We start from the raw sequence: 13,807 nt of genomic DNA on the forward strand, positions 1-13,807 counted from the left end.
AATGACATAATTTTTACTGAGTTTTTAATAATACATTTAAAAATAAACTACATACTATGCCAATTTTGCTTGTATAACTAAGAAGTAACTAGACATTCCCATAAGTTATTGGTTCTTAAACTGGAATGTGCTTGTTTAAGCTCCAGAATTTGAAATTTGCTAGGTCTAGAGTGGATTCTGAGAATGCCCATTTCTTGCAAGCTCCCAGGAGATGGTAATCCAGCTAATATGGAGACCTTGAAAACCACTGACTTAGAATTAAAAAAGCAGTAATTATTCATCCAAATTAAGAAAAAGAAAATGCATCTATATTCTATTTCTCTACCTTCAAAAATTATAATCTGTGAGATTCTGGTAAAACTACTGTAATTGATACAGAATACCTAGTTCAATTTAATTAATTTTGCTAAAGCGTGTACTAAAAGCTTTTTAAATTCTGTTTTTTAAAAAGGCTTCTTTTATATGTAGAAATTGGTGATTTTTTCATATCATGTCATCAGCATTAGTAAAAGCCTACATTAAAATCATCAAAAACATGTACCTAGTAAAAAGATGACAACAATAGAAAATAGTCCTTGTTACTATTTTCTATACAAATAAGTTAGTAAAGTTTTTTAATCTGGGGTGCTCAGTTTTCTTAATAGTAAAGTGACATGTTTACAGTGGACAATCTGTGACAGCCTTTCCAGCTCTAGAATGTCTCAGTTTGGACACTGTCAAATAATTCATGCCTTTGTCACAAAGAAGCTAGTGTCCATCTGGCATGGTAAAGAGAAGAAATATCTTGGAGCAACTCCCCAAAAGTCTACATAAAGAATGACCTTTCCATTTGCTCGTTATTAACTAACAAGGAGTTTCAAAATAGAAAATGAACAAGAGAATGTAATTTGACTGCCTGGAGAGTGTGTTCAGCTCCTTTGTTGTATATGTGCTTGTTTTATCCTTGACTGTTAATTGCAATGAAAGACAAGGTTTTATTCCTTATGGAAACTTCTTTAGTGCTCAGATGGGCAAGTGATGTGGTTGATGACTGTCAGTGGATGGATCAGGAGTAGACTGTAGAGTCGGCTGCTGCTCAGACGCAAAATTAATAAATACCTGAAAAAGTCATAAAAATTGTTGTTAATGTATAAGAATAAAACCTTTTGGTCTCACTTACTAGAAAAAAGACATTCTCTCAGAATACTGGCCAACTTGTCCTAAAAGCCACAGATCATTAATTTATATCACTCCCTCCCAAATCACATAAACATGTAAATCCACTGAGGACACAACTCTAAGAATGTTTATATTTCTAGACAATTATAATAATAAATCGCCTAGAAGTTCTCAATACCTTAAGCCTGGTTTTAGAAAGATGTTGTGATGTATTTTTATATTTGTGGAACTCTTAGTAAATCAAACCCTTTTTGTTTCTTCAGAAGTTAGCTATCAACTGATTACAGTAGAGCCCCCGCCCCCCTCACCCCTCCCCCCCCCACACACAAGTCTTGTGAGGCTGGGTAATGTGGAGAAAGGAAAGTTAATGTGACATGATTTAACTTGCCAAATGTCCAATAGAATCATGAACACATTGAAGCTCTATTGAATATCTACCTTAAGTAGAAGGGTATACAATAAACAAACTTTCTGACACTCTCTATCCTTATCATTGATAATTTTATAAAATTGAACAAGATGAATTGAATAAAGTGGTGAATTGAAGTAATTTGATTAATTTTAAAATTGGCTAGATTATGTTTGATGAACAGAACAAAATGCAACCTCCTGAATCGTTCAAGATACTATACCTGCTCCAAAGTGGTTTGGTTAATGGAATAATGCTTAATATTCAATAAGGTCTTATTGTTCTCTATAACTTTGAACAAGTCAGCTAGGCATGCCCATCTTTTTGGCACATGATATTCTAATAAGTTCAGGTGCTGTCCCTAAAAGCAAAAAAAAATTTAAAGAACGTATCACATAATTAATATTATTAAACAACATTGATCATACTACATTTAATTGGCAAATAAATTCAGTTGTATTTTCTCAACCTACAGACATAATTTTGTGAGTCTCCAATGAATGTGTGTTGATGACAATTTTTCATGGGGTATATCTGACAAATGGCATTCACCTGAATGGCATTGCCCTTTTATATGCTTCCACCTTGCCATAGCATGGGGAAGCACTCTTTAAGGAATCAAGATGCCCACAGATATCTGAGATGTAGGAAATTAACGTGGCCTAACAGAAATGGATGGAGGAACCCTGAGCTTTACACTGGGACTTGGGCTTATCTCTCAGCTGTTCTCATCATTAGCTGAGCAACTCTTGGAAAGATATTTAAACCTCTGATCCTTGTCCTCATGTATGCCAATGTAGACAATGATATCTGTTTTGTAGGATGGCTCAAAGTCATAATTGAGCATGAAAGGCAGTCTCACACAGATGCTTCTTCCATAGTAGGATTTCACTAAATGGCAGTTGTTGAAATAAATAGAACATAGCTACTATATAGACTACAACCTGCTAGAAGTTATAATAAGCTAGCATCCCACAGTTATCCAAGAGAATTTTAGACAGTGCTTCTCATACTTTAGCATCTATAGGAATCACTGGATCACCTTGCTAAAATGCAGATTCCCATTCAATAGGTTGGGGCCTGTGATTCTGCATGTCTAACAAGTCCCAGGTAATGAAGATGCTGCTGGTTCAGGGACCATACTAGATGACAGCAAGTTTGTAGACGATTGTGATCTCAAGCATAGGGCTCTTTTTGTGAAGCAATGCTGAAACCATCAAGCCTATAAACCCTACAGCAAATATATGAAAGAGATTAGCTTTTGCAATCATCTATGCTGAACAAGGTGAGCTATGCAATGAACCTGTGCCCACAGATAAGAAGGGCGATATGTAATCACAGGCTGCTCTGGTCAGTCCAGCAAGTAGCCAAGCAGACTTGTCACTCTTCAGAGTGGTCAAGCAATATCAGCTATCCATGCTGTTTTTGGTAGGAAGGCAGGGCCTATACTTTGCAAAGAGGCTAAGGTAACAAGCAGTATCTTATAAAAGCACAGAATAAAAACAGAAATAGACAGGTGCATTTATCAATTTTGTAGCTGAAAATAAAGAAACAATACAGAATATTAGCACTACCTTGAACTGGATTCCTGGAAAATAAAGCTTCAAGTGGTCAGAAACAATGCAATGTTGATTTGCTTCCTTACAGAGCCAAACTTTGACTGTATAACCATCACCAAACCTGAGAGTTAAATAAAATAAAAACATGATTATTATATTGACCTAAGATGACTAAATTTTAAGTCCATTTTCACATAGAGGCAGAGAAAGGAAATAACTACTCCAAACTGTTGAGAGTTTGGATTCTCAATATAAGACACAGAAATTAATTGCAAGTCAATTATGCAGTTGGTTGTTATTCCATTTATTTTGACACAGATACTGATTTACCTTAAAAAAAAATTATCAGCAAGTCTTGGAATCAACACCCAGGCAATAAAAAATGAAAGGTGAAAATGCAAACAGTGAAAGCAAGGTCCTGAGTTAGAGGAAGTGGGAAGCTGGGCTGGAAACTGGCCCTGGGAAGCATTATTATTGTTGGCCTCATTGCTTCAAGGTCTGTACTGATTAAAATTTGGCTGGGAAAAGATGAAAGGGATTACATATGTAATTTAACCAGGCACTTGTCTGTTACATAAAATAATTCTCCCAGTTGTACTTCAACCCAGCCTAGGTGGACAGGCCCTATGACTACAAAGGAAGTCTTCTGCCTAAGGGGCTCTGTTCCTCACATTGTAGAGCTGTCAACAATAGTTCCACTGGTGTCCCATCAAGACAAAATTGTAGAGCTGTCAACAATAGTTCCATTGGTGTCCCATCAAGACACAAGCCCATACTCATACCCTAAGGTAACCTCAAATAGCAATCTCCAGGAATGTAGGGAGTCTCCAAAAACTATATGAATTATTCTACTGCCTTATCTCACGTGGTGTTGGACGCATCATAGCATCCCAATAAAGATCTGTTCAATAAAAGATAAATAGATGAATATATTCTGATGACTAAAATTTCTGTCTGTTTTGTTCACTAAGGCATCTTTTCTAAGTACCAAGCACAGTATAAGTACCTAGTACCTAGCACTGATAAATACTAGTTTAATGAATGAAGAATGAGCAAATTGCATGCCTAGTCTTAGCAATCATATTCATCTTACTTACAAAGCATTGCTGGGGAAAAATGTGCTATATTTAAGTAAATTTTCCCTAAATGAAGCTGACCCCTAATACATTTATGGTCAAATTATTTTTCAAGTCTGTCTGGTAAAGACAGAATACCCAAGAAAATGTGACTTTGTTTCAGTGGCATAGATCACCCTTGTGAGCACCCATGGAGCTCCTCGCCCTCGAGTTCTGTTTTCCTGCCTCCTGCCTTGATTTCAGGCTGTCAGATGTCATTACCCCTTGAGGTCTGTGTATGGCCCCATAGCCTTCCATCATTCTAGTTGATTGTTTCTAATCTTCACATGGCTGAGAGATTGCTGAGGACACTGATAAAATATACATAAAAGCATATAGACATACACGTCTCTAACATTTCTATTTGGCTATCTCTAAGAATTGTTAAAGGCCAACACATTGGGTTGGTATAAGAGGTATATATTCTGTGGCTGTTCTCTTCTCAGCAGTATGTTACAAGCTGTGCTGCTGAATAACACAATCAACCCACTGTGACTTCAACAAATCCCCAAAGTGGGTGTATACGTCAGTGTTTCACGAAAAGAAGGGATTGAGGCCCAGGTGGTTGAAGGGGCTTCCCAAGGTGAACCACCAAGTCGCTGGAGCTTTGTAACTATTCCTGGGAGAGTTCTCAGCTGTGTCTGGGCATAACGTTGTGTTGCAGGGCAGAGGGGATGTGTTGGATGGAGATGTGCCCAGGTCTCATGGTTATCAAGGATTCTGATGGCATGACAAAATGCAGTGTTTGCACTACTGATGTGGAATCTAGCTCCTCCACATACTAGTTGTGTGACCCTGGAAAGTCAGGTAAATTTTCTAACCTCAGTTGCCTGATCTAGCAAATAGATTAATTATAGTAGCTGCCTAATAAGATTGTGAGAAGACTGACTGAATTAATCCTTGCAAATTGCTTGGGACAATGTCTGGCACTGTGTAAATAAGTAGATAAATAAGTAGTGAAATTTAGGCTCTGTGCAGAATATGACCAAAACAGAAGAATGCTCTTTTTGGAGTGAAGAAGGCCACTATGTATTTGGAGAACTTAGATGAAAGCAGATAAAACAATTCAAACACGAATCGTAAGCACTACATAAAAAGATAATGATATGAGGAGACAGTGGGCAGAGAGATGACTATATGTCCTTATGCATATTAGGATCCACTTTCACCATTAGTAAAAATTGCAGACCTATGGGTATATTTTGCTAATAATTTTGACAAATTCATGCTAAATAACAATAATTATCTAATAAATTCTCTATAAGCACATACGCATATTAATACTTAAAATTCTTTCAAAATAAAGTTTCATTTGAACTAAAACATTTCCAAATTTACTTTGAAGAAGTTGAATTACACAAAAAGAAAAATTATACAAAAAAATTAAACAAAGGGTAAATTACATCATTTTTCAAAAATAAAAAAACTCTAGAGAAAATATTCCTGAAATAGGAAAAAGGTTGAAAGAGATTACACAGGATCTCTGTAGAACATTTAATAGTTAAGAAGACTTCTAAACATAAAATTATAAAAGCATGGCACCTTCAACAATTAAGACACTCTTAGATTATTAAATTCATTATAGAATAAAAGGCTTCAAAATAGCCCAAGAGTCATTTATTTCTATGTTCACTCAGTGATCTAACATTTCTAGGTAATACATTATGTGCACATTATTTGTAGAATCAATGATTAAATAGAGATAAATAAATGATATTATCTGTAGGTAAAGGTGCTTATAAGAAATTTTCTGCAATTTTTTGAGGTACAACATTTTGGAACCACAGACATTAAATGTAATATATTAATGCTAAAACAGAAGCAATAGTAATATGTGAGTGGAAGAACAAAAATACGTACATGTATTTTAAAACTCAGACACTTCAAAAGCAGAACAAAAGAGGTGGCAATGCACCCGCAGAGACATTTCTGAAAAATCACTTGTCAAGTTATACCAACTGCCTATGAAGCTTTGCATTCCTGGGCTTAAGGCTCCCTTTATAAAAGTCCTTTTTCCAAAATTAAAAGTCATCTATTTATAACAAATACATTAATTTCAGCCTCAACTATTAAAAATCTCTATAAATAATTTTTGTAAAGAGAAGATGGCTGTTATATTAAGAGAAAATGGCTATTATATTAAGTGCAAAATAGAAAATCATAGACTCACTATTCTATTAATTATGTAAATATATTTGCATATATTTACAGTCAGAATGAAATAAATTCTGGAATGCTAGCTGGACAATAATCATATGACTGTTGGTTTTTTTCCCTTATGCTATTCTGAATTCTAAAATAATGAGCACATATAACTTTATCATTAGAAAGAAAAAATATACACAGTTTCTAAGAAAATAAAAGGAACATATACTACAACTGTATTTCAGTTTCTGATTTTAAAAATCAGAAAATTTTTATCATAAAAATTTTATTTAGGTACTTTTTGTCATACTGCCTTTAAAAATTAAATGCATAAAATTCTTCTTGGTATAGAAACTAATCTTAGACTTTAGAAAATAATAGGATTTACAAAATATGTAATATTTGTATTATTTATTTTTTATAGATATATACCCACTGGTTTCCATCATCTGCCCCACAAGGAGTCTAGTCACACTCACATCCACAGCCCCATACATGTGCCCTTCCCTACACATATCTGAGTAGGAAATATCTTTAAAGATGACTTCTCCCTCATCCACCACAGAGTGAGAACAGCTAGCAGAGGGGGACCAGGCCTCCCATGGTCTCAAGTTAAGCTTTCATCCAGCACAAATGTTACAGCACTGACTGTGGAATGTGGGACCCCTGCTGCCTCAGACTACATTGGTCCCTCATTCTCATCTTCCTGCCTCACCTCACCACACCCCACTCCTCATGGGTTGGTGCCTTAACAATGTACCAAATTCCAGTGATTGGTCCTACTGAATTGTAATAGCTTGTCTTTGGATGCATGAAGAGGAGGAGCATACGGCACTGAGGAAGGGTGGCCAAGTAAACACCGGGATGCAAACATGTATGTGAGCAGTTGATGTTTAGCTGGCATCTCTGTATTATTATTTTTTATTTTTGAGATGGAGTCTCGCACTGCCACCTGGGCTGGAGTGCAGTGGCACAATCTTGGCTCACTGCAACCCCCGCCTCCCAGGTTCAAGTGATTCTCCTGCCTAATCCTCCTGAGTAGCTGAGATTAAAGGTACCCGCCACTATGCCCAGCTAATTTTTTGTATTTTTAGTAGAGACGGGATTTCACCATGTTGGCCAGGCTAGTCTTGAACTCCTGACCTTGTGATTTGCCTGCCTTGGTTTCTAGCCCAAGTGTGAGCCGTTGCACTCTGGCTATCTCTGTATTATTAATAGAAACTTCCTCATTGCAATCTGTCCTCATGATTACCCACTGGAAAGGAAAGGAACCCAAGAGAGAAGACTGAGGACATGAGCTCTGTCCTGCACCCTCGGTGAGTGAGGCACCAAAACACATTATCCTAATTAATCCCCACAAAATGCTGATGTTGCTCTCTCTGTCTCTGATTTACAGAAGTAAGGTGGATCTTAGAGAAGCTACATAACTCGTTCAGGTCACACAACTCAAAGGGAATGGAGGGAGGTACAGTTCCTATGCTGAGCACTTAACCTCAAAACTGCAGCCTGCAGCAGGATCTCATCTCATCATAATGCTCTTACATCCTTTATATTAATACTTTCACATCAATAATTTCATTTTACTCTTATCATACCTGTACACTGACTAGAACAGATACCATTTCCTCTTTATTAAATGCAAAAATTTGAGGCCCAAAGAGATCAGAGGATTTTTCCTTTGTCACTCAGCTTATTAGCTAGCAGAGCTGAGACCATGGGGCTTACCTCAAAACCATGTCCCTTCATTGCAAGCACCTTTATTATTTCAACTTCAGTTAAGTTTGATTTGGATCATTTTCTAATCATTGCATATGCAAATCAGAATGGCTGTGAGGATTACAGACCAAAGGTATTAACATAAAGAGAGCCTTTGACAAATAACAACAACAAAACAGTGTTTGGCAGCTGGCACCTGCTCTCCTCTTGGGGAAGAAACCCTCTTTGAAAAGAGCCTCAATACACTTTCTGAGTTTAAAGACAAGATCATATGGGTAGATGACACAGCTTCACAATAAAAAAGAAGCTTGATTCATGTTAATACACATCACTCTCTGTGGCTAGATGTGTCACTTTCTTAAATGACACTACCAGTCACAGATCCAGATTAAAGTGCTTGGGTCAATGTCACCTCTAGGAAAGGCCAACAGAACCGTCTCAGAAGTCTGGAGACCGTGTCAGCTTCAACTCTGAATGACTGACTCAAAATCAAACTCTTCAGCTTGTCCACAAAGCTCTCCAATGTAACTAGTGCCTTCCTCTCTGACTTTGCATCTAAGAGTATCCTTCATGCTACCCATACCAAATCTCCTTTGCTCCCTCCATTCCGTACTCACTCAGTGCTCAGCTGTGCAAGGCGCTCTTCTGGCTGTGCAAGGCCCTATTCTGAAGTCCTTCCTGCGTACATCCAGGTGTATGGTGCATCCTTCAATGCCATCAGTTGTTACAGTAGAACTCCAAGAAGACAGGACACATAGACCCTTCTGCCACTGACTCTAACAGCCCTGCAGAGGCCCAGTTCATATTTAATGGAGTAACGAGTGCCTGTAATCCCAGCACTTTGGGAGGCCAAGGCAGGCGGATCACGAGGTCAAGAGATTGAGACTATTCTGGCCATGATGAAACCCCGAGACTATTCTGGCCATGATGAAACCCCGTCTCTACTAAAAATAACAAAAATTAGCTGGGCGTAGTGGCACACGCCTGTGGTCCCAGCTACTCGGGAGGCTGAGGCGGAAGAATCGCTTGAACCCAGGAGACAGAGGTTGCAGTGAGCCGAGATCGCACCACTGCACTCCAGCCTGGTGACAGAGCCAGACTCCATCTCAAAAAAAAAAAAAAAAAAAAATTCCTCGTCAGGTTTTGGTGTAATGGAAACAATATTTCTTTCTTAACTGAATAGCAAAATGTATATCTATTGTTTCTCCTTCCTTCTTTAAAGCAATCAAAAGGGATCATTTTAAAGCAAGGAACAACAGCCAAGTCAGCAGGACAAAAAAAATACGTAGCCTCATCTCCAACATTATATCACTGTCACCGGCTAAACAAGCACGATAGAGCATTTTGTTTCCAAGATGGTGAGGTGACAGCTCTATGACTCAGCCCCTTATGTGGCCTCTTGCATTTTTAATGGTCTCTGAACATTTCCCTTCATTTCAGAAATACCCTAGAGTCTATGTAAACAAAAGATGCCTTTTACAGCTGACAATATTGCAAGAGTGATTTGCTATATTTCAGGCTCGAGTGCAATGGCGCGATCTTGGCTCACCACAACCTCCGCCTCCCAGGTTCAAGCAATTCTCCTGCCTCGGCCTCCTGAGTAGCTGGGATTACAGGCGCGCACCACCATGCCCAGCTAATTTTTGTATTTTTAGTAGAGATGGGTTTTCGCCATGTTGACCAGGATGGTAGTCCCCTGAAGTTTTAAAGAGAAAGTTGGGAAATAAATGATTACCCACGGACTCTCCCCTTTCTACTGTGCAGGCCTGCGCGCACACGCGCGCGCCGCCAAGGGGCGCGCTCCCGCTCCAGCAGTCTGCACTGCAATTGGCTAGCGTCTCTGGGACGGATTTGAAATTTGGCGGTTAAAGCTCCGGCTGGGACAGGGCGGCGGGAGACCTGGGGAGAATGGGGAAGGGACATTTAGTTTGAGACAGAGCTGAGATAGGATCATGAAGGAAGAGGTGAAGGGAATTCCTGTAAGAGTGGCGCTGCGTTGTCGCCCTCTGGTCCCCAAAGAGATTAGCGAGGGCTGCCAGATGTGCCTTTCCTTCACGCCCGGGGAGCCTCAGGTGGTGGTTGGTGCTGATAAATCCTACACCTACGATTTTGTGTTTGATCATTCTACTGAACAGGAAGAAGTCTTCAATACAGCAGTAGCGCCTCTCATAAAAGGCGTATTTAAAGGATATAATGCAACGGTCCTGGCCTATGGGCAGACTGGCTCTGGAAAAACCTATTCGATGGGAGGTGCATACACTGCAGAGCAAGAGAATGAACTGACAGTTGGGGTTATTCCTAGGGTAATACAACTGCTCTTCAAAGAAATTGATAAAAAGAGTGACTTTGAATTTACTTTGAAAGTGTCTTACTTAGAGATTTACAATGAAGAAATTTTGGATCTTCTATGCCCATCTTGTGAGAAATCTCAAATAAATATACGGGAGGATCCTAAGGAAGGCATAAAGATTGTGGGACTCACTGAGAAGACTGTTTTAGTTGCCTTGGATACTGTTTCCTGTTTGGAGCAGGGCAACAACTCTAGGACTGTAGCCTCCACAGCTATGAACTCCCAGTCATCCCGATCTCATGCCATCTTTACAATCTCCATAGAGCATAGAAAGAAAAGTGACAAGAATAGCAGCTTTCACTCTAAGCTGCATCTTGTAGACCTCGCTGGATCAGAAAGACAGAAGAAAACCAAGGCCGAAGGGGATCGTCTGAAAGAGGGTATTAATATTAACCGAGGCCTCCTATGCTTGGGAAATGTAATCAGTGCTCTTGGAGATGACAAAAAGGGTGGATTTGTGCCCTACAGAGATTCCAAGTTGACTCGACTGCTTCAAGATTCTCTGGGAGGTAATAGTCATACTCTTATGATAGCCTGTGTGAGTCCTGCTGACTCCAATCTAGAAGAAACATTAAACACCCTTCGCTATGCTGACAGAGCAAGAAAAATCAAGAACAAACCTATTGTTAACATTGATCCCCAGACAGCTGAACTTAATCATCTGAAGCAACAGGTACAACAGCTACAGGTCTTGTTGCTACAAGCCCATGGAGGTACCCTGCCTGGATCTATAAATATGGAACCATCAGAGAATCTGCAGTCCCTGATGGAGAAGAATCAGTCCCTGGTAGAGGAGAATGAAAAATTAAGTCGTGGTCTGAGCGAGGCAGCTGGTCAGACAGCCCAGATGTTGGAGAGGATCATTTTGACAGAGCAAGCGAATGAAAAAATGAACGCCAAGCTAGAAGAGCTCAGGCAGCATGCGGCCTGCAAACTGAATCTTCAAAAGCTAGTAGAGACTTTGGAAGACGAGGAACTGAAAGAAAATGTAGAAATAATTTGTAACCTGCAGCAATTGATTACCCAGTTATCAGATGAAACTGTTGTTTGCATGGCTGCAGTCATTGACACTGCAGTGGAACAAGAAGCCCAAGTGGAAACCAGTCCAGAGGTGAGCAGGTCTTCTGACGCTTTTACCACTCAGCATGCTCTCCATCAGGTGCAGATGTCTAAGGAGCTGACTGAGTTGAATAAAGCCCTTGCACTGAAAGAGGCCCTGGCTAGGAAGATGACTCAGAACGACAGCCAACTACAGCTCATTCAATTCCAATATCAGGATAACATAAAAGGTCTAGAATTAGAAGTCATCAATCTGCAAAAGGAAAAGGAAGAATTGGTTCTTGAACTTCAGACAGCAAAGAAGGATGTCATACAAGCCAAGTTGAGTGAGCACCGCCACAAACGTCTCCAGGAGCTGGAGGGTCAAATCGCTGATCTGAAGAAGAAACTGAATGAGCAGTCCAAACTTCTGAAACTAAAGGAATCCACAGAGCATACTGTCTCCAAACTGAACCAGGAGATACGGATGATGAAAAACCAGCGGGTACAGTTAATGCGTCAAATGAAAGAGGATGCTGAGAAGTTCAGACAGTGGAAGCAGAAAAAAGACAAAGAAGTAATGCAGTTAAAAGAACGAGACTGTAAGAGGCAATTTGAGCTGCTGAAACTTGAAAGAAACTTCCAAAAACAATCCAATGTGCTCAGACGTAAAACAGAGGAGGCAACAACTGCCAATAAGCGTCTCAAGGATGCTCTCCAGAAACAACAGGAGGTTGCGGATAAGCAGAAAGAGACTCAGAGTCATGGAATGGAAAGCACTGCAGCTCAAGTGAAGAATTGGCTTGGAAATGAAATTGAGGTTATGGTTAGTACTGAGGAAGTCAAACACCATCTGAATGACCTCCTTGAAGACAGAAAGATCCTAGCTCAAGATGTGGCTCAACTCAAAGAAAAAAAGGAATCTGGGGAGAATCCACCTCCTAAACTCCAGAGGCATACATTCTCCCTTACTGAAGTGTGTGGTCAAGTTTCAGTGTCAGAAGATTCTATTACAAAGCAGATTGAAAGCCTAGAGACTGAAATGGAATTCAGGAGTGCTCAGATTGCTGACCTACAGCAGAAGCTGCTAGATGCAGAAAGTGAGAACAGACCAAAACAACACTGGAAGAATATTGCCACCATTGTGGAAGCCAAGTGTGCCCTGAAATATTTGATTGGAGAGCTGGTCTCCTCCAAAATACAAGTCAGCAAACTTGAAAGCAGCCTGAAACAGAGCAAGGCCAGCTGTGCTGACATGCAGAAGATGCTGTTTGAGGAACGAAATCATTTTGCCGAGATAGAGACAGAGTTACAAGCTGAGCTGGTCAGAATGGAGCAACAGCACCAGGAGAAGGTGCTGTACCTTCTCAGCCAGCTGCAGCAAAGCCAAATGGCAGAGAAACAGTTAGAAGAATCAATCAGTGAAAAGGAACAGCGGCTCCTGAGCACACTGAAGTGTCAGGATGAAGAACTTGAGAAGATGCGAGAAGTGTGTGAGGAAAGTCAGCAGCTTCTCCGAGAGAATGAAATCATCAAGCAGAAACTGACCCTCCTCCAGGTAGCCAGCAGACAGAAACCTCTTCCTAAGGATACCCTTCTATCTCCAGACTCTTCTTTTGAATATATCCCACCTAAGCCAAAACCTTCTCGTGTTAAAGAAAAGTTCCTGGAGCAAAGCATGGACATCGAGGATCTAAAATATTGTTCAGAGCATTCTGTCAATGAGCATGAGGATGGTGATGGTGACAGCGATGAGGGGGATGATGAGGAATGGAAGCCAACAAAATTAGTTAAGGTGTCCAGGAAGAACATCCAAGGTGTTCCTGCAAGGGCTGGTGTGGAAACAAGCAGTGTGGGTGCAGGAAGCAAAAGTCAGACTGTGGTGTGGACTGTAGCTGTGACCCCGCAAAGTGTCGGAACCGCCAGCAAGGAAAGGATAGCTTGAGCACAGTTGAATGGACCCAGGATTCTGAAGCCTCCTTCAAACTGGAGGATCCTACCGAGGTGACTCCAGGATTGAGCTTCTTTAACCCTGTCTGTGCCACCCCCAATAGCAAGATCCTGAAAGAGATGTGTGACGTGAAGCAAGTGCTATCAAAGAAGACTGCCCCACCTCCCTCCCCTTTTGACCTCCCAGAGTTGAAACATGTAGCAGCAGAATACCAAGGAAATAAGGCTCCAGAGAAGAAAAAGAAACGAGCTCTGGCCAGCAACACCAGCTTCTTCTCTGGCTGCTCCCCTATTGAAGAAGAGGCCCACTGAAATTGGAGTCATCATCTCTACCCCCAGTCTGGCCTGAGAGAAGCTTTCAGGTTGC

The 13,807-nt window shown here is 40.3% G+C and overlaps 2 protein-coding genes across 2 annotated transcripts in view; one reads left to right on the plus strand and one right to left on the minus strand.

Moving 5' to 3' along the window:
• Positions 1-582: 582 nt before the first annotated feature.
• The window catches only part of ABCA13 (ATP binding cassette subfamily A member 13), a 437,440-nt gene continuing 424,215 nt past the window's right edge, over positions 583-13,807 (minus strand). The window contains exons 60-62 of the mRNA XM_064366685.1: positions 3,142-3,247; positions 1,791-1,928; positions 583-1,098 (exon numbers count right to left, since the gene is read on the minus strand). Coding sequence (XP_064222755.1) covers positions 1,003-1,098; positions 1,791-1,928; positions 3,142-3,247 — 340 coding nt within the window. The 3' untranslated portion in view covers positions 583-1,002. The remainder of the gene's footprint in view (positions 1,099-1,790; positions 1,929-3,141; positions 3,248-13,807) is intronic.
• Positions 10,026-13,752, plus strand: LOC105721592 (chromosome-associated kinesin KIF4A-like). The gene is given in 2 exon segments (XM_012458704.2): positions 10,026-13,304; positions 13,307-13,752. Coding segments are annotated over 2 exon segments (3,696 nt in total). The 5' UTR covers positions 10,026-10,054.

Source organism: Aotus nancymaae, unplaced genomic scaffold (assembly GCF_030222135.1).
Source record: "Aotus nancymaae isolate 86718 unplaced genomic scaffold, 86718_ANA_hifiasm-v0.15.2.pri h1tg000065l, whole genome shotgun sequence".
Taxonomy (NCBI): Eukaryota; Metazoa; Chordata; class Mammalia; order Primates; family Aotidae; genus Aotus; species Aotus nancymaae.